Below are 19,256 nucleotides of genomic sequence, written 5' to 3'. Positions count from 1 at the left end.
ATGCAGAACATTGCTATTGCGGAAAAACTTGTGACTTCAATTTTGGGGATTTCACAGCTACATTTTCGGGGGGAATTGACACATTTTTGCTTGAATTTAAGGTTTACATTTCCGCTTACTAGCTGATCAAGGGAGCCATTCAAGTATATTGTCAAAAATGTATGGTTGTCGATGTCGTGTAATGGATTCTTCAGACCCAAACACAGCACGAGATGAGGGACTTAAGAGCCATGGTCGTTTAAGGAAAGTGAGGATGAGAACAGAGTAAAGAGACAGCTAAACAGCATCCAGCAGCATGCTGTCCCTCTGTGACAACACCAGGTAATGATACTAACAACACTCTATTTCTCTTCCATTACAACCGTGCTGTTTACTTACAGAGAGCACGTGTAGCGAATGCAATGTGGAGATCAGCTCCACAAATGCACTGACTGATTGACTGACTGGTTGACTGGGCTCGACGGGGAGAAGGCCTCGTTAAAAACACACTTTAATTGATGGCTGGTTCTTTTAATATCCCTCCATGTTCTTAGTGATGTTGCCGTCATGGGGCTATATTATAAACATGATTATTGAGTCTTGACCGTATCCATATTATGTAGGGCAAGGAAGGCTATTCTAGGAAATGGCACAGCTATCGCTGGTTACGGGGGGGGGGGGGGAGGTCCAGGCAAAAGCTTTGTTGAGGTGATTCATCTTAGAATAGTCTTAAATAGGATCCTCCATGCCCGTAAAAGGGAAGAAACAAGAACTCACACTTCTCTACGCCGTGGTTAAAGTGGTCTGTGTAAGGTGTGTGTGGGCGATGTTATTGCGACACAAACCCAAACAAAGCGCCCAAATCCCCGCCCACCTCTGCAATAACAAGGCGCCCCCCCTCTCCCCTCTAAAGATTAATTTCTGTTCTCCTCTCACAGTCTCTCCATCAGTCACACACACTTGCACGCACGCACGCACGCACACACACACACACACACTCTGATTGGTACCACCTGTTGACCCCATGCACGCTGACATTTTCCACAGGCTCCTGTAGTCACGGCGATGGAGGTTGACCCTCTGAGCTGCCACTTCTCACTATGGAGGTGTGAACCCAATTGTGGCTCAGTCAACCTTTAACATTCAGCCCCACCGCCTCCTAATGCAACATCATACAGTACCACGATTATTCAGGGAGGTGATCGCCAAACACAGGGAAGCAATATCATCTCCTATTGGAAATGAATGGGAAAATATACACTACATAATAATGCCAAAATATTGCATCTTCCTCCTATAGAGTTGCAGTCCCTTTAGCACAATGTGCGTGTGGATTGCTTCAAAGCTTAAAAATCCATGTTCAACTCATCTGCTTTCCGGTTATCTACAGTACATCTCCTCCTCTGTGATTGGTCTAGATTGTAGAAGGGCAATCATTATCAATAATGATGTGATAATGACCTTTACCTGGATTAACCTCATGAAAAAACCAACCCTGTGTATCCCTGTGCCACACATGCACACAAGCGCATGCATTCACACAAGCCCGCGCGCACATGCACACACGCACGCACGTATGTACACACACACATAATCATCATTTAGGCCAGTGATTCCCAAACTGTGGGCCGCGCCCCACTAGTGGGCCGTGGAGGTACTGCAGGTGGGCCCGCGGGTGGTCTGCCAACACTCCCGATTTTCACGGGTAATCACATGGCTGTAGGCTGTAGCAGGGTCATTTTTAAAGCTACAGTGGAGATCCTGTTATCAGAAGAAACTAGAAGACCTAAGGCATCCACTGGCACCAAGCATAATATGCTAGCTTGTCGGCAAGGGGGCTAAATAATGCTCCCAACATAGGTTACATTTTGGGAGGGAAAACTATTCACAACTATTCATATTATATATAACTCAGCTCAATTTATCTGAATGAAAATTGGTTCAATGGGCATGAGTCTCCCCTTTACAGATAAGGTAGCATTTTCACAGCCTAGCATTAATAGCTTGTGGATTGATTTCTTGTTGTTGCTCATCACATTTTGTCTCAACAAATCTGTTATGCATGCAAATACTTCTGATGAGTAAGGGGAGAGAAGATTTTCTGCTTTTGGGTATGTTGACGAAATGTTTTTGTATGTGGATGGATTATTAATTTCCCTTATGCCCAAGTTCACATGTTCTGTTAATGAAATAAGATATAATATTAAAACAAAAAAAAAAAAATGGAAATGGAAATACATCATCTTAGTCTCGTGTGTTGATCAGAGTGGTGATTAAAGGGCTGGGTGGGCCCCGGAAGATTTTCAGATTTCAAAGTTTGGGAACCCCTGATTTAGGCAATTAATCACTCATTGTTCTGAGACACACAGAGCGAGAGAGAGAGAGAGGGAGAGAGAGAGAGAGGGAGAGAGAGAGAGAGAGAGAGAGAGAGAGAGAGAGAGAGGGAGAGAGAGAGAGAGAGAGAGAGAGAGGGAGAGAGAGAGAGAGTGCAACACTAGACTGCTTTGGCAATAACTTTTTTGATAAACAGTCACTCCAATTATAAGGAACTGAAAAGAGAGAGAGAGAGACAGAGAGAGATGAATGAGTTCAATTATGCTTGGCCCTGAGGCCAAGCAACAGCACTTGAGCTGACAAAGTAATCATCAGCCCCAATAACAAATCAATACGTTCTGGCCTCGGCGGCTTCCTGTGGCACTGCAGGTGCCTCCACACTGTGCTGCACTACATCCTGCTACCTGGCCACAATACAGCAGCTCTCGTCCAGAGTCTGTAAGCAAATATAGTCCACAAGGCCTACTTCCACCATGCTACTGAACACCACTGAATGAATACTGAATGAAGTCCAGCCTATCTTTTGCCTCAAGGAAAATGGCTACATTATTAAGTTCATGCAAGAAAAAATGCTGTATGTAGGCTTTGCCCAATGTGAGTTTTTCCAAGGCTGATAGTATTTCTGGATTGAAGCTGCTGATAGCCGATAATTTGTGCAGATATTCTATATAACATCTATAGGGTTCATGGCAGGATGGAAAGGGAAAGGAAAAGGAAAACTTACTATTTGGAAAGCTGTCTGTTTGTCCGTAGAGCTGTCTGTCACTCTGTCTGTTTGTTTGTCCAGAGTTTCAGGAGCACCATAGCTCCGATCGCCTCTAAAATTTGTCAAATCTTTAGGGGCCTGGAATGAATCTGGTGCAAAACAAGGGCAACTTCGGCCCAGGACCACGTGCGTCATGTAGCAACCATGCAACCTCATCTGCATGCAACTCAAGCCCATTCGAGGAATAGAAACTACATCTTTCAACAGGCCAAGTTTGGCACTGATGACATCATCACCGTTTCAACAGCCCAAGTTTGGCACTGATGACATCACTGATGACATCATCATTGATGACATCATCACTGATGACATCATCACTGATGACATCATCACCGTTATCAATTCCCGACTGAATGAATGAATGCGCAGGCTGTACACCTGGTAAAAAGAGAGAAAAATCTGCCCCCATGGGGGCACTGCAGCAATATTTTACGTTTTTAGGCCTTCACACTCACAGAGCCATCCCTACCCTGCTTCCCACTGATGATGTCACTGATGATGTCACTCGAGTGACATCACTGGATGGTGGTGGTGCAGATGATGGACAAGATGCTTGAATGTGAGATTTCTGTAGGGACAAACGAGGTGAAAGGATCTTCCTGCCAAGAATTCCTCACCATGACAGAAATGATGAGCTTCCCTTCACCTTTGTCAGACAGCACTTCCCAATCAGGGAAAAGCAAGGCAGCAGCATGAAGGTACTTATTGAAGGTGATGAGGAGGGAATAACAGACACCATCATCTATAAGGAGCTGCTGCAATCCTGTACTCATACAAACATTTCCACCCTAGAAATCGAGCGTGCGCCGTAATTGTGAATGAATCATGCTTACGGTACTTTTGTGGAAATCATGGATTAGTATTAATTCAGGCTAAATAAAGGCTTCCCATAGTAGACATTGTTCAATTCTACAAAACATAAGCAAACATACTGCTGCTTCATATCGGAGGACAAACTGAATTGCCACAAAATGCCAACATTGGCCCTAGGGGGTTTTGATGTTGAAGTAAACAAGCATCATCTCCTCTGGCTAGCCAAACAGGCTTGATCACCTTCCTGATGCACCTGATCCAACTTGTGTTCTCCGGCTCAATCCCCCCAAACCTGCTTTCTGTTCCCACAATCCCTTGATCAATACACACAGGCTTAGCTGGCAGAAACACAGGAGGACGAGCGCGCAGGCCTCCACAAAGCAAACAACACCCTGAGAGGGAGAGGAGGGAGAGAGCGCGAGAGAGAGAGAGAGAGAGAGCGCGCGCGAGAGAGAGAGAGAGAGAGAGAGAGAGAGAGAGAAGGGGTGAGAAGAGGGCAGAGAGGAAAACTAACTTTGAACGGTCTATGAGGAAAACAGCAAGCTGGGAGCAAGAGCCTGGGTGGACGGGAAGCAGGAGAGGAGGAGAGACAGGAAGCAGGAGATGGAAGAGAGAGGATATAGGAAGCACATGGACAAGCAGAATCACCGAATATAAAGAGAGAGAGAGAGAGAGAGAGAGAGAAAGAGAGAGAGGGGCATTCAGAAAGCCAACAAATTAAAAGTCACTGAGATGGCACCATGACAACGCAATGGGACTTAACGAGGTGCAATAAACAGTGGTTTCCTGCATGGGCTTAACAAGCTGCACTCAGGCCCGGTTCTACGGGGGTGCAAAAGCATGCATTGCACCCTTATTTTAATTGTCTGCATGCTCAGTTGAAAAGTAATTTTTTTTTTTTTTTTTTTTTTTTTTTTTTTTTTTTAAATAAATGCTACAGCTGCACACTTACTGTTTAAACTTGAATTATAGTTGTTGTTTTTCTTTGTTCTTTGATGTGATTTTATGGCTTTTTGGCACCTATATGTAACCTTTTAAGGTTGAGATAATTGTATTATCATTATATGGTCCAAATATTTCAGTAAAGCACTTGAAACACTTGAAATATTCTTGCTTGGGTGGTATCATTCTACTTCAAATGATGGTCAAATGCATTATTTTTAGTAAAATAACATGTCAAATTTTTCGGGCGGCCGGCCTTCGGCCGGCCACCCGAGTGGGCCCGGCCTTCGGCCGGGCATCTGCACCCCTTCCTATCAAGGATGCACCCCTAGTCATCTTGTTCTGGAACCGGCCCTGGCTGCACTCACACCTTCCCAGCAACACGGGGAACTTATAATAATGAGAAAGCACCGGACAAAAAAAGGTTCACACAAGGTTTCTACCCCCAGACAAATGGAGGGCGCTAATTGTGAGCAGCAAAGTCACAATTAGAGGCGAGGCGATTGCAGACAAAGAGCAAAGCCTTTGTAACCTTCCGTTGATCCAGGGAATGTTTTCCCTTCCCGTGTCTTGCTCTGGTGCAGTGCTGCCCTGTTTCCCTTCCCGTGTCTGCTCTGGTGCAGTGCTGCCCTGTTTCGTATCGCCTTCAACATGAACGTCTGATCGTCTGGGACAAATGGAAAAACAGAAATGAGGCCAAGTCACTTCTCTCAAACGACAAGTAAAAAAAAGAAAAGAGGAAAGATCACAACTGCACAGGTGAAAGAAACCAGTGGTCTGTTTAGACTTTAGGTCGCCTGTGTTCTTCTTCTCTCTGTGCGACTGTCTGTCATCATCAGTGTTTGCACCTCAGTATGTAGCATGTCACCACTGTCACGCTGTGGAAGACGTGATTGGCAGAAGAGTTGTGCAGTGCAAGCTTTAACAAGCCGCTCGACTGAGGAGAGAGAGAAACCAAAGAGATTCAGGAAACAGACACCCAGGAGCCAAATGAAATAGAAGATTATTAAAAGGGGGGGGGCGTTCCCTGAGACTGGGAAAAAGAAGCAGAAAGTTAGTTAGTTGCAGCTGAGTACAAGATTTCCAAATGATGGAACACAAAGCTATTCCCACGACCGACAGGCCAAAATGGGAGTAACAAACAGCTGGCAGGAAGTGACATTTAGGCAAATAGCTACATGCTAAGCTTCGAGTCAAGCCAATGTTGTTGTTGTGTGCTGCTAGCTACCTGCTGCTAAAGGTCACTGACCGTAGCACAGGTTTCCAGAAAGGTATGGAACTTAGCTAGTTGTCTACCACTTGGACTGAACAGGGTAAGCTGGGACTCGCTTATTAACCACTGTCCACTATAGGGATAAAAGGAGACATACTGTGTTCTTAAGCCTAATTTATACTTATTGGAAAGTGTCTCTCAACACATGGTCGCCGACAAAAAAGAAAGTGTCGCTCATGGTGGTGCATTTATGGTTCAGTGAACATTCTCCTCGGCTCAACGGTCACGTGACACTCGACATAGAGAACTTGTGCAGACAGCCAAGAGTTAAGTTAAGTTAAGTTAAGTTAAGTTATCCTTTATTTATCCCCTTGGGGAAATTCATCCTCTGCATTTGACCTGCATTTGAAGAGAGGGAATATGCTGTATAGTTTGTTTATGTGTAGCCTGACCTGACATCGCCAGACCAATTCCCAACTGTCAAAGCAAATTAAACATGAGCTCACAGATTCGTCAGGTTCCCAGGCAGTAATACAACCGCTACAGTGAAACCACGTCGAACATAAACAGGCAGATTGCAACATAATTGAGACGCTACACCGCACTGTCCCTGCAAGAACTCACTGAAGTTGGTCACGGTGTTCTTTGTGATTTTCACTAAGTCATACATCCAGGAAAATAGTGGGGACAAGTTTTCATATTCATTTCAATACAGCAAAAACCAAAAGGCAGCGAGGGTCTTGATGATGACATCATTGAGTGCTTGAATGACATCACTGGTGACATCACCAATTATATACTGTACACTAGTGCAGTGCCCGTTCCCCCATGCATCACCCCGTGGGCGCTCCCCCCCGCACACACACTGCACTCAGTCAGGTCCCCCTACGCGCAAGTTTGAAGTCGATCCAACAAACGGTTCTCGAGATATGCGAAGAAAATACATACAAACAGTCCTGGAATAAGTCCAAATTGCACTGCACTGTGTCGATTCCCATCAGCGCACTCCCCAAAGTTGAAGTCGATCGGACGAACGGTTCTCAAGATAAATCACTTTTTGTGTTGCCAGTAGGTGGCGCTGTGCCGAATTCTATGTCAGGTTCCCAGCAGCACACTCTCCAAGTTTGAAGTCGATCAATTCAGCTCCCTGCACTCGCTTGAGTCCCCCTAAGCGCACTCCCCAAAGTTGAAGTCGATCGGACGAACGGTTCTTGAGATAAACAGCATTTTTTATGTTGCCAGTAGGTGGCGCTATGCCGAATTGCACGAAAACAGGGCAGTGCACTGCACAATAGGGCACACTCCCAACCCTACTTACACAGGATGGGGGTTCCCGGAAATGGCGTGGCCCTAGAGCAGTGATACTCAACTTACGGCCCGGGGGCCAGATGCGGCCCGCGGCAGGGTGCAGAGTGGCCCCCCGACCATTTCCTAATAATTTCACGTTAGTTTTCATTGTGAATTAGAATCTAATTCACAATAATAACTAATGTGAAATCAAGTTTGACTGAGCTCCAGTTAAATTGTCAAATACCGCCATCTGCTCGCTACTCAGGCACTTATGTATGTACTTAACCTAACTAACTTAACCTAACTAACTATCCGGTGTGCACAACATTGTCCGACTAATCTCCGGCTGACACCCCAAAAAACTACAATCCACTACAGAAAAATGTATATTGTTTGTTTATTAGCTGGCCCCTGGCCTCCTATCATTTCACAAAAGTGGCCCCCGGGCAAAGCAAGTTGAGTATCCCTGCCCTAGAGGATATTATTTCTGAATGCGTGACTCATTATAGCCTACCATTTTATAGCCACATAAAAAACTGAGCTCTACTGATTATTTCCCCTTGATTTTATTCATGACAGACTTGTAAATGCATATTTGGACAGGCACATACATAGGAGGAGATTTCTTCACCCTCTTCTCTCTATTGGAACCTGGGGAGGGATGCTGCCACCCCCTAAACACAGGGTCGTTCCTCTGTTTACTCTCTCAGTAGGTGTCAACGGCCCTAATTAAAGCTGGGGCTTAGGGATCGAAAGAGCAGAACTGAAGACAAATATTCAAATATCGAACGTGTTTCGCATCCGAATCGCACGGAAACAGGGCACCGCCCTCCGTCGGGTCGCCATCAGCGCACCCCCCGAGTTTCAAATCAATCTGACCAACGGTTCTGGAGATACGCGAAGGACAGAGAGACAGAGAGACAGACAGACAGACCCTCCCGCAATTATAGTATAGATAAGTCTATCGTCAGTGATTTATGATGAATTTGAGTGTCTCCCGGAGGTTTTGGAGACCACTGTGTTCCAGAGAAGGGGGTGGTCTAACTCCCACGGGTCCACTACGGTACTAGTAAGTTAGAAAAAGGATGCAATTGTAGAAATGCCGGTGTGTTAAGTGATTACCTGTAAATATGAACGTTTTAATACTTTATATAAAAAAAAGTATTTGTTTTTACATGGAAATGGACAAATGGCAATTTGGGGCCAAGTGAACCCCTGCCGTCATGGGAGAAGCGTTGTACAACCACAGCCGTCTACTGTTGGCCACTGACCAACTGCAATGTACAGGACAGTAGAGTGACTCAAGGGCACCTTCTTCTCAAACTGGCAACCTTTCAGCTCCCACTTTGAATGACCCTGTCAAGTAGGCGGCTGGCTATTCAACAGTGAAGCTCTTGAGCCTGATACATTGAAGTAGAGCTATTGACTAATGCTATTGAGACTATTTTGTTAGCAGCAAATGAGCAGTCCAGATCATAGATCTACATGATACCCAGCTGAGACGCCACAATAGCTTATCAGGAGCAGAAAGCGCACAGGGGCTTCCAGATAATTGCACTTAGACGGATCTTGGACTATTCAGCACAATAAACTGCTCCATGGAGTGGAGAACAAGAGTGGCAGAATAGGCAGAATTAACATTGAGAAAATCAATTTCGCACTCATTCAGTGAGCAATCACTGCTGACTGGAGTGCTATATTCTCTTCATTTACGTTTCCTCCCTCATTGACTGAGGCGTGCCGCTATTTCAGTCAAATAGAGCGGGGGGGCCATCATTGCGCCCCATACGACTCCTCCAGAGGAGTGATAAGGGTGATCATTGCCCTAAGAATTACTTCACATACCTGCAATTTCCCTTCCTTTCGATCTAGAGGCCAGCCTCTTTCCTCCTTGCTGCACCCCCCTCACCACACTGTCCTCCTACTTTACGCCGGTCCATTCATCTTGGGTGGTGCTTCCCGCTGTCACCTATCACCATGGCAACGGCTGCAGTGGGATGTCATTGGTCACTTTATAATATCCCAGGAGAGGCAGAGGCAAAGAAGGCAGAACAACAGAAGAGGGAAAGGATGAATGGGCGAGGAGGATCAGGGTGATGTGTCAGAACGGTGATAGGTATTGATAAATGAATGCAATAAAAGAGAGGGAGAGAGAGAGAGAGAGAGAGGGAGAGAGAGAGATGGGAAAGCGTCCATCCATTGTGTAACGGCACAAAGCAGGGAGAGAAGGATGGCACGTGCCAGCGGAGAGCAGGGGGCCTCCGTCGGTGTGGCCCATTACACTCCGGACAATATGTCCAACTAGAGGCTCTAATGAATCCTAATGGACCATTTACCCACTCACAATACAGCCACTCACAATACAGACACTCACAATACAGACACTCACAATACAGACACTCACAATACAGACACTCACAATACAGACACTCACAATACAGACACGGACCCCTCTCAGGACGGAGCGGGGTCAAGGGCCGCATTATGTGGAGGACTGGGTGGAGACACCTGACCTTTGATACACCAAAGGTCAAAGGGAACCAACACACACACACACACACGCGCGCACGCGCACGCGCACGCACACACACACACACACACACACACACACACACGGCTGCGACCTAAGGTCCGTCTGAATTCAATCAGTATGCCCAGATAAAGTGCGCTGAATCCACTCATGATTGATTGATTTATCTATCAATCGTCCATTTAGCTATTTCTAAAATGTTGGCCATTTGAAGCCAGATTTGGAGGAATATCTCATTTTAAATTAACATTAGGATTAGACTGTTGTGATGTCATTATTTAGTTTTACTTTTTAGCCATCAATATTTTGCTCCTTTTCTCATTTATTTAGAGATTGTGGTCAATTATTTGTGCTTTTATGGTTATTAGCTTTAGTCACTTCTACACTAGCTACATTGCTGCCACTTTTCTTGAAATATAGCTAAATCTTGCTTCACCCAAAATGTTATTCATAGTTTCGCTAACTACAGTATAACATGTGATAGTGGTGGTCAAAACTAACAGCTCTTTAGCTGCATAGCCTACAAGCCTACGTAGCCTACAAATAGCCAAAAACCTGCTATGCAAACTATGCCTATAATAACTAACAGCATTTCATTTTGAAATGCTGTTGGTGTTTGAAATGTTTGAAAAGGGGATTAATGCTCTACTACTAATGACCGCCGCGTTTGGTCACTGTTGAGTTTGACGAAGGTGGCCTGATCACATCAACTAGTTTGTTGATCAGACCAAGATAATGTACAGCAGTGATACTCAACTGGCGGCCCGGTGGCCAGATGCAGCCCGCAACAGGGTGCAGAGTGCCCCCCCCCCCCCCCCCCCCCCGTACCATTTTCTAATAATTTCACATTCGTTTTCATTGTGAATTAGAATATAATTCACAATAAAAAACTAACGTGAAATAAAGTTGGACTGAGCTCCACCTAAATTGTCAAATACCGCCGTCTGCTCGCTACCCAGGCATGTATGTACTTAACTAACTTAACCTAACTAACAACCTAACTAACTATCCGGTGTGCACAACATTGTCAGACTAAACTCCGGCTGACACCCCAAAAACCTTTAGCCAAAGTCTAAAGTCCAAAGTCCTGTGAACATTGCCCAATCTGACAGAACCAGTGGTGTGGTGATAAATAGAGAGAGAAAGATAGAGAGACCAGTCTCCACCCAGAGACAAACTGAATACATCTTTCAGAGAGCCAAAGCATCGAGAGGGACTTCTCCTCAACACCGACCTTCACGCCTCACAGACCAGAGCCCTTTCAGCGCTCTGCTCATCAAACCCGGCTCGGACGGTAAGAGAACCTGAGGCTCTTCCTCCCTCTGCCTCTCTATTTTCATTGTAAAACCCAGACCTAGAGCTTCATAATTATAGGCAGTCTATAGAGGAAAAGTGTATAAAAAGTATATAGGCGAAGTCAGTATGTTTACTGTTTCTTAACACTTTGGAGGACACACACAAACATTTTGATAACACTTTTTTTTTTACATAACTGGGTTAGATGTCATGTCAGTACTTAAAGGAACATTCCGTTTTTTTTACACCCTGGACCTTATTTCCAGCTTTAAATATGATGTTTAAGTCACCCTGACAACTTCGGTTTAATTAGCATCAGCAGAAACGATGATCAGCTTGAACTGCGACCTCAAAACGAGGAAAACAGAGCATGTGAAATGCCTGTGTTTCTGTCTTGTAAATTGCTTATTTTCCGACACACAGTGGCTCATATGTTTATTTTATGAGAGAGAGAACGAGATGAGAGCGATCTAATGTACCTCCGTGCTGCCAGTGTGGCACAGCCTGCTCTGTTTGCTGTCTGTCACATAGGTATTCCCGGCTGCTGCTGGCAATCCATATATGACGTTACTCCATCCAGACGGGTGGCCATTTAATTCAAATTAATCGTTTATATTCTCTAAAACAGATAAATATCATCAGTGTATATCAAGTGAAGTAAGTTATGAAGTGACTCGGATGTACTTATTTCTTCTTCTTCTGTTGCACCGTAAAACCAAACAGACGATACTCAGATTTATCTTAGTGATGCACAAATGTAATGAATCACATCAAACACACAGCCAGTTCAATTCTGACAACATATTTCCTGTTCCCACAGATCTGGCAGTTTAAAGATCGATGTTAAACAACACGTTGTGAAGTGCAAGACCTGACCAGCCCCTTCACTGCAGATCAGCAAATTAACATTAACAAAAGGAACCGATTTTTGGTTTGGAAGTGAAACTAGCCTATCTGACATTCACAGAAGTGAAATGGCACAGCAAGCAATTCCGCTAAATGGAGCGAAATTTTGCTGTTCGATCTGTGTGGATCAACTGAAGGATCCGGTGACTATTCCCTGTGGGCACAGCTACTGCATGAGCTGTATTAAAAGCCGCTGGGATGAAGAGGATCAGAACAAAATCCACAGCTGCCCCCACCCCCAGTGCAGAGAGACCTTCACACCAAGGCCTGTCCTGGTCAAAAGTATCATGTTAGCAGAGATGGTGGAGGAACTGAAGAAGATGGAACTGCAAGCTGCTCCTCCTGATCACTGCTATGCCGGACCTGAAGATGTGGCCATGGAGCTTCAGGAGAACATCTGCATTCATCATGATGAAGTAATGAAGGTTTTCTGCCGTACTGATCAGCAGTGTATCTGTTATCTCTGCTCCATGGAGGAACATAAACTCCACAACACAGTCTCAGCTAAAGCAGAAAGGACTGAGAGGCAGAAAGAGCTCGGGGTGAGTCGGCAAAAAATCCAGCAGAGAATCCAGGGCAGAGAGAACGACGTGAAGGTGCTTCAACAGGAGGTGGAGGCTATCAATCTCTCTGCTGATAAAGCAGTGGAGGACAGCGAGAAGATCTTCGAGCTGGTCCATCTCATTGAGAAGAGAAGCTCTGATGTGAAGGAGCAGATCACATCCCAGCAGAAAGCAGAAGTGAGTCGGGCTGAAGAACTTCAGGAGAAGCTGAAGCAGGAGCTTGCTGAACTGAGGAGGACAGACGCTGAGCTGGAGAAGCTCTCACACACAGAGGATCACATCCATTTTCTACACGGTTACCCCTTGCTGTCACGTCTCAGTCAATCTCCAGACTCACCCCACACCAACATCTGTCTGCGCTACTTCGAGGGTGTGACAGCAGCTGTGTCAGAGGCCAGAGATAAACTACAGGACATTCTTACAGAGGAATGGCTGTCAAAACCAGAGCCCAAGACCAGAGCTGAATTCTTACAATATGCACACCAAATCCTACTGGATCCAAACACAGCAAACACATATCTGTCACTATCTGAGGGGAACAGAAAAGCAACACGTATGGCAGAACAACAGTTATATTGTCGTCAGAATCGTCACCCAGACAGATTCACTGAGAGGCACCAGGTCCTGAGTACAGAGGGTCTGACTGGACGTCGTTACTGGGAGGTGGAGTGGAGCGGGATGGCAGTTTCAATAGCAGTCTCACATAAGGATATTAGCAGAACAGGGACGTGCGAATGTGTATTTGGAAACAATGACAAGTCTTGGGCATTATATTATTACAACAATAGTTATGAATTTAGACACAACAATATCAACACTCTCATCCCAGGCCCTCGCTCCTCCAGAGTAGGAGTGTACCTGGATCACAGGGCAGGTATTCTGTCCTTCCACAGCATCTCTGTGAAGGAGAGTGATGAAACCATGACTCTCCTCCACAGAGTCCAGACCACATTCACTCACCCTCTCCATCCGGGACTCTGGCTTCATCATTCGAATGGAGCCACTGCTGAATTGTGTCAGCTCAAATAAGACAGGATTTATTCAAGCAGACCAATGCTGATTTATGACCTCATCAGTGATGTCATAGCAGCGTGAGCTCTGATTGGTCTATGGTCTCTGGTCTTAAATGAATGGAAGCATTACTAAATGCATTGCATTTTTTTTCAACTGTAAACGGTCCAAAATTCTAAATGTTATCCTTTTCCTTTGTTATTGTCATCTATAGTGGTTATTTGCATAAAAAACACACAATTTGATTAGAAAATTATTGTTGTACCTTTATTTAAATATGTGCTTTGATTAAAAAAGTAACTCAATTTGTAACTTGTGATACTTGACAAAGTAACAAGTTAAGTTATATTATAGGTTGTATGTATATACATAATATTATGGTTGTATTTTGGGAAAATGTAACATTTCTGAAAACCTGAACTTATAGACATTGTGGACAATGAATGGATAAATAAATGATTAAGAAACAAATGCATGCACCCGGAGACCATTCATTTCAATGTGCTTGATATTGTGGTTCAACTCAGTAAAGAGCTAATATTTGTAATTTCCAGACATCCGCTAGTGAGCATGTACAAACAGAAACTGTGGAACCTGTTCTATTATTCCTCAATTATTCAATCAACAGACAAAAAGAAGATCTGGGGGGAGTTGCATAAAGTTAAATCTAGTTTACAAATCTGTCAAACTTGCTGTAGATAATTATATTTAGGACATGTTCCTACTAGGCTATACTTCTTGGCTGTAGACCTCTAATGTGTTGTTTCCAGGGGTGAAAGTGGATTGAATCCGGGAACTATTGTGAGGGGGGGAAAAAAGGTCCATTGGAGTGAATGGAGACGACGTGGCTCTGGCCCCTGCTACACCCTTCCAAGTTTCATGAAAATTGGCCTAGTAGTTTTTCTGTAATCCTGCTGACAAACAAACAAACATACAAACAAACATACAAACAAACAAACAAACAAACAAACGGACACCGAAAACATAACCTCCTTGGCGGAGGTAATGAAGAAATTACATCATTGTCACTGCCTGGTTTCATGAAGTTGGGAAAGGAACAGAACAGAGCAACAGAGAAGGTGGTGAGCAGCAGTCAGACCACACTAGAAGGTGGTGAGCAGCAGTCAGACCACACTAGTGAAGGTGGTGAGCAGCAGTCAGACCACACTAGTGAAGGTGGTGAGCAGCAGTCAGACCACACTAGTGAAGGTGGTGAGCAGCAGTCAGACCACACTAGTGAAGGTGGTGAGCAGCAGTCAGACCACACTAGTGAAGGTGGTGAGCAGCAGTCAGACCACACTAGTGAAGGTGGTGAGCAGCAGTCAGACCACACTAGTGAAGGTGGTGAGCAGCAGTCAGACCACACTAGTGAAGGTGGTGAGCAGCAGTCAGACCACACTAGTGAAGGTGGTGAGCAGCAGTCAGACCACACTAGTGAAGGTGGTGAGCAGCAGTCAGACCACACTAGTGAAGGTGGTGAGCAGCAGTCAGACCACACTAATGAAGGGGCTGGTGTGGAATTGTGGCACAAGAGAGACCTGATGCTTCATGACTATGATCCATTGAAAATTCATGGTCTAAACCAGAGGTGTCAAACTCATTTCAGTCTACGGGCCACATGCGACCCAATTTGGTGTCAAGTGGGCCAGACAATGGAAATGAATAATCAATAATAATAAGCTATAAATGACAAAACCTCAAAATGGTCCTGTTTATTTTACTGTAAAGAATGACAGGTATATCTCAGCTACCATCAAGCAGCACATTATTTACTGTCTGTACTGTGCATTACAATCAGCGGTGTAGTGGAGGGTCAACGCAAGTAAACGCAATTTACCCACCCCTTTGAAATGAGACAGATAGTTTACTCACCTATTTTCAGATCAACTGTATCAATCAATGAGGGCAAACAAGGTGGTTAAACTACTCACATTGGATAGTTTACCCACCTCTGTATTTATCACTACACCTAGCCTGGGTAAACCCAGCCTTCAACGTGACGTCACAGGCTAGCACATAGAGGTCACGTGGAGGCTGGGTTTACCCAGGCTACACTACACCCCTGATTACAATTGATGGCAACTGTGCAATTCTCTATAGTCAATCAAAGGTAATGAAAACAGCTGACCATTTAGTGATTAATACAGATAACATGAATAGGCGACTTAATATTTAACTTGCTCCTGAAACCTGGTACCTCTCTTAGCCTTCACAAGTGCATCACATTGGCTTGAAGGACTTCTCAGTGCAATTTTCACACTTTGTAAAGTCCTCCTTTGGGCCGGATTGGACCCGGATCTGGCCCCGGGCCACATGTTTGACACCCCTGGTCTAAACAGTTAGTGGAGCTCTATTCCTCACTAGACCACCAACAAGCAGAGTCCCATACTGGTTCCATCGGACAAACCACCCAATCACACCTATGAATGTTTAGTGTTGGGTGAGTCACTGCATGATCACTAGTCTCCCTGCAACAGCCAATGTGAGTCTATCAACAACAGCCACACTGAACCCTACTCTGAAGCTTCAGCTAAAGGCCTTAGAAGTAAGATGTAAATGAACACACACAACAATGCTCAATGTTCTATCCCCCAAAACATTGTGTACATCCAACTAACAGTAACAGCTTGAACATATTCTCTAAGTCAAATTAGCCTGAACATATCTAACCTAACATTCTAACTGTGAATCAAAGAACTATCCACCTACAAGCACACACACCACGACTACAGCTGTGCTGCGTTGGGTTTCTTCCTAACGCTGTGAACAGCGGCCCACATCAAAAAGCACAGAGGCAGCCAATCAGCGAGGTTGGCAGAGCCACAGTGGCCAATGGCAGAGGAAGCAGAGAACACACTGGTGAGGCATACTGTACCAGCAGCTGCTTTCAATCAGTCATTCAGATACTCGGAACAGAACAGCTAGCACAGCTCATTAAAAAGACAAAGTAAAAGAGGGACAAAATCATTGCACTTTGTCAAACTCAAAACTCATCAAGGCGAGCGCCGTTCCCTCGAGCTGGTGTACGATAAGGCACTTTTTCTTTGCGACTCTGGAGACGGGGGGGGGGGGGGGGGGTTGGTAGGGGGGACATGGCGGAGCTAATCTTTTTTGCTATTCTAATGAGGAGCCTATATGACATTTGATTTCTCGTTGGAACTTAAGCCCTGGAATCCTGTTTTAATATCCCCATAAAAAGAAAACATCTCAAAGAGTTTAGACACTTTTCAGGATGTCCTCGTAAATAATAGGAAAACAAGATCAAGATGAGGCAAGCCAAGTTAAGGCTGACCCGCACAAAGTGTTTCACCAACGGGGAGTCAGTAAGCCCCTGAGAGAGAGAGAGAGAGAGAGAGAGAGATAGAGAGAGAGAGAGAGAGAGAGAGAGAGAAAGAGAGAGAGCTGATACTGGAGGAGCAGCCTTATCAGACGCCACGTGACTCCAGCAGCTGCCCCTATGGGCTGGGAAGACCCGTGATGCTATGATGCTGCTGCTGTCAATGACGGTGACAGGAGGGCCGGCGCCTCTGCACAGCGAGAGGTCCCCGGGGCACACGTGTACAACAACAACAACACAACAATAACACACTCACATACACACAGACAGTCACATGTACACACTGAACAACACGCTGCACTTCCCTGTATGACAGCATCCTACGTACTCAGGTTGGCAGGAGTCATCAAAGCACTATGCGATTATGAAATACGAGGCCTCTATGTCGGCAAAACAAGGTCCCTGCAAATACACACACAATCCCCCCTTGGAGACTCCAATATGCCGTAGCCATCGGTGCAGATGACGCTAGCAGGGCATGTGCCAGTGTGCGTCTGCCTGCCAATTAAAATTCTGTAGCAGCCGGCTCCCCTTCAGGCAGCAGTGAGATGACACCCCTCGCGGGCCCTCAGCAGCAGCATGCTGCTATATAACACACACACACAGACCTCTTGTTGTCCGGCTAAAAATACACCTGCCGCGCTGTAATGCTGTCAGCTCCGGCTGCAGCTATGCTAACTAGCTTTGCCGGCAGTGGCAAACTCTACACAGAGTGCTGCTTATAGGGACATAGTAGGTGTGTAATGAACTTCAAGAACTCTGAGGTTTTTGCATGATATTTCTCATGAACGGTCTAAGTCAGCGGGTTCTCCACGTGGGGTCTGCACGGACCACCAGAGGGCCTCGAGGGACTTCCAGGAGGTCCCTATACTAGCATATTAACGTATTATTAAACTTTCCATTATTCCATTTCATTTATAAGAAGTTGGTGCAATTAGAGAATGTAGAAGAACTACTGTTTTGATCATAGTTTCACTGTTATCTCTCTAACTAGGCTACAATACAGACCTGGAGTTCTGGACAAAATCATATCTAGCAAAAAGAATATTCTCAGATTCAGGTCCCAGAGTCAAAATATCATCAAATGGGGGGGGGGGGGGCATGACTCTTAATGTGGACCGAATTAGGGGTCCTTCAATATCAGGTTTGAGAATCCCTGGTCTAACCATGTGTTCAGGCTGTTCAGTGCAGTGTGCTAAAACCGTTTGAAGTAAAAATTTGTCTTTTTTCCTCAGTCCTGGTGTGTGACTGTGGCCGTTTGTCACGTACAAGTGAAGCAGCGCGCGGTCCTCTGTGAGGCGAGGAGGCAGGCGTTTAGCACTGTGCCCTGCCTCTCCTCTCAACCTGGCCAGCGCTGATCAAAGTTAGCGATAGCATCCTGGCACACCGGCGCTCGCTCAGGAGGGATTCAGGTACTCTGATGGCAGCGAGCCACTGGCTGGCAGGCTTTCTGGGCGGTAATAACATCGCCTGGCAGTTGTAAGCGGGTTTCGGGAGATGGCTCCAGGAAAGAAATCCAAGCTTGCAATACAGACTAATGGGGGGAAGAAGGGGGGAGGGGGTGGTCTTTTATACGGTCTATGGGTGGGTGCTACCGCTGCTGCTCCTGCAGCACTACCCGGGTGCAGTATTAGTCAATAGTCAGTGACAAGCAACGACACTGCCGCTGCTACTAGCTGCTGCAGCACTATAGAGCTAGCCGTGGTAGCTCCAGTAGCCTATAGTTCTCTCATTATAGATATCTGAACTATTTTAAAGTAACACATGTGGCATCACCTGCGCAGGTGGCAATCTATAAATGTAAAAGATCTGTTTCACGTTAATGGAATAATGCGTGGTGGCCACTACTTAACAGGTGGGAACGGGATCCTTATGCGTGGCCACGACTTAGTAACGCGCGGGAATGAGATCATTATGTTTGGTACTGAGAGGTAGCCGCTGTGCTACAACTCCACATACAATGCTGTGTGCACCCTTTCACTTTCAGCACCATGGAGGCACGGAGAGCAAGACACAGATACTGGAGGCAGGAGCGGGGCAATGTGTAATCCAATAATAATACTAGTAAACTATATTTCTAATGGGCAAAGACCATTTTTACTCATCGAAAAAGTAATGTCTGGAATAACCTCCCATTCCTATTCCTGCTGCAATTAGCTCTAACAAGTAGTTCCCTCCTCGTCATTTTTTCTCCACACAAGCTTTATATTCGAGGTGGATGAATAGAAATCACAACAGACTCAACAGTGACTTCCTGTCCACATTACGACACCAGC

General features: G+C 45.4%; 2 protein-coding genes across 4 annotated transcripts in view; one reads left to right on the top strand and one right to left on the bottom strand.

The window, feature by feature from the left end:
- wasf1 (WASP family member 1) overlaps positions 1 to 19,256 on the bottom strand; it is an 87,683-nt gene that overhangs the window by 43,896 nt on the left and 24,531 nt on the right. The window lies entirely within an intron of this gene.
- Positions 12,357 to 15,185, top strand: LOC310782364 (tripartite motif-containing protein 16-like; the record flags this gene model as incomplete). Its single annotated transcript, XM_083643029.1, has 2 exons — positions 12,357 to 13,370; positions 14,754 to 15,185. 2 exons carry the CDS (start codon positions 12,357 to 12,359, stop codon positions 15,183 to 15,185), a joined length of 1,446 nt encoding a protein of 481 aa, XP_083499155.1.

Source organism: Poromitra crassiceps (assembly GCF_964638095.1).
Source record: "Poromitra crassiceps genome assembly, chromosome: 9".
In the NCBI taxonomy this organism is placed as follows: Eukaryota; Metazoa; Chordata; class Actinopteri; order Beryciformes; family Melamphaidae; genus Poromitra; species Poromitra crassiceps.
This window is presented reverse-complemented; position numbering and strand designations above follow the sequence as displayed.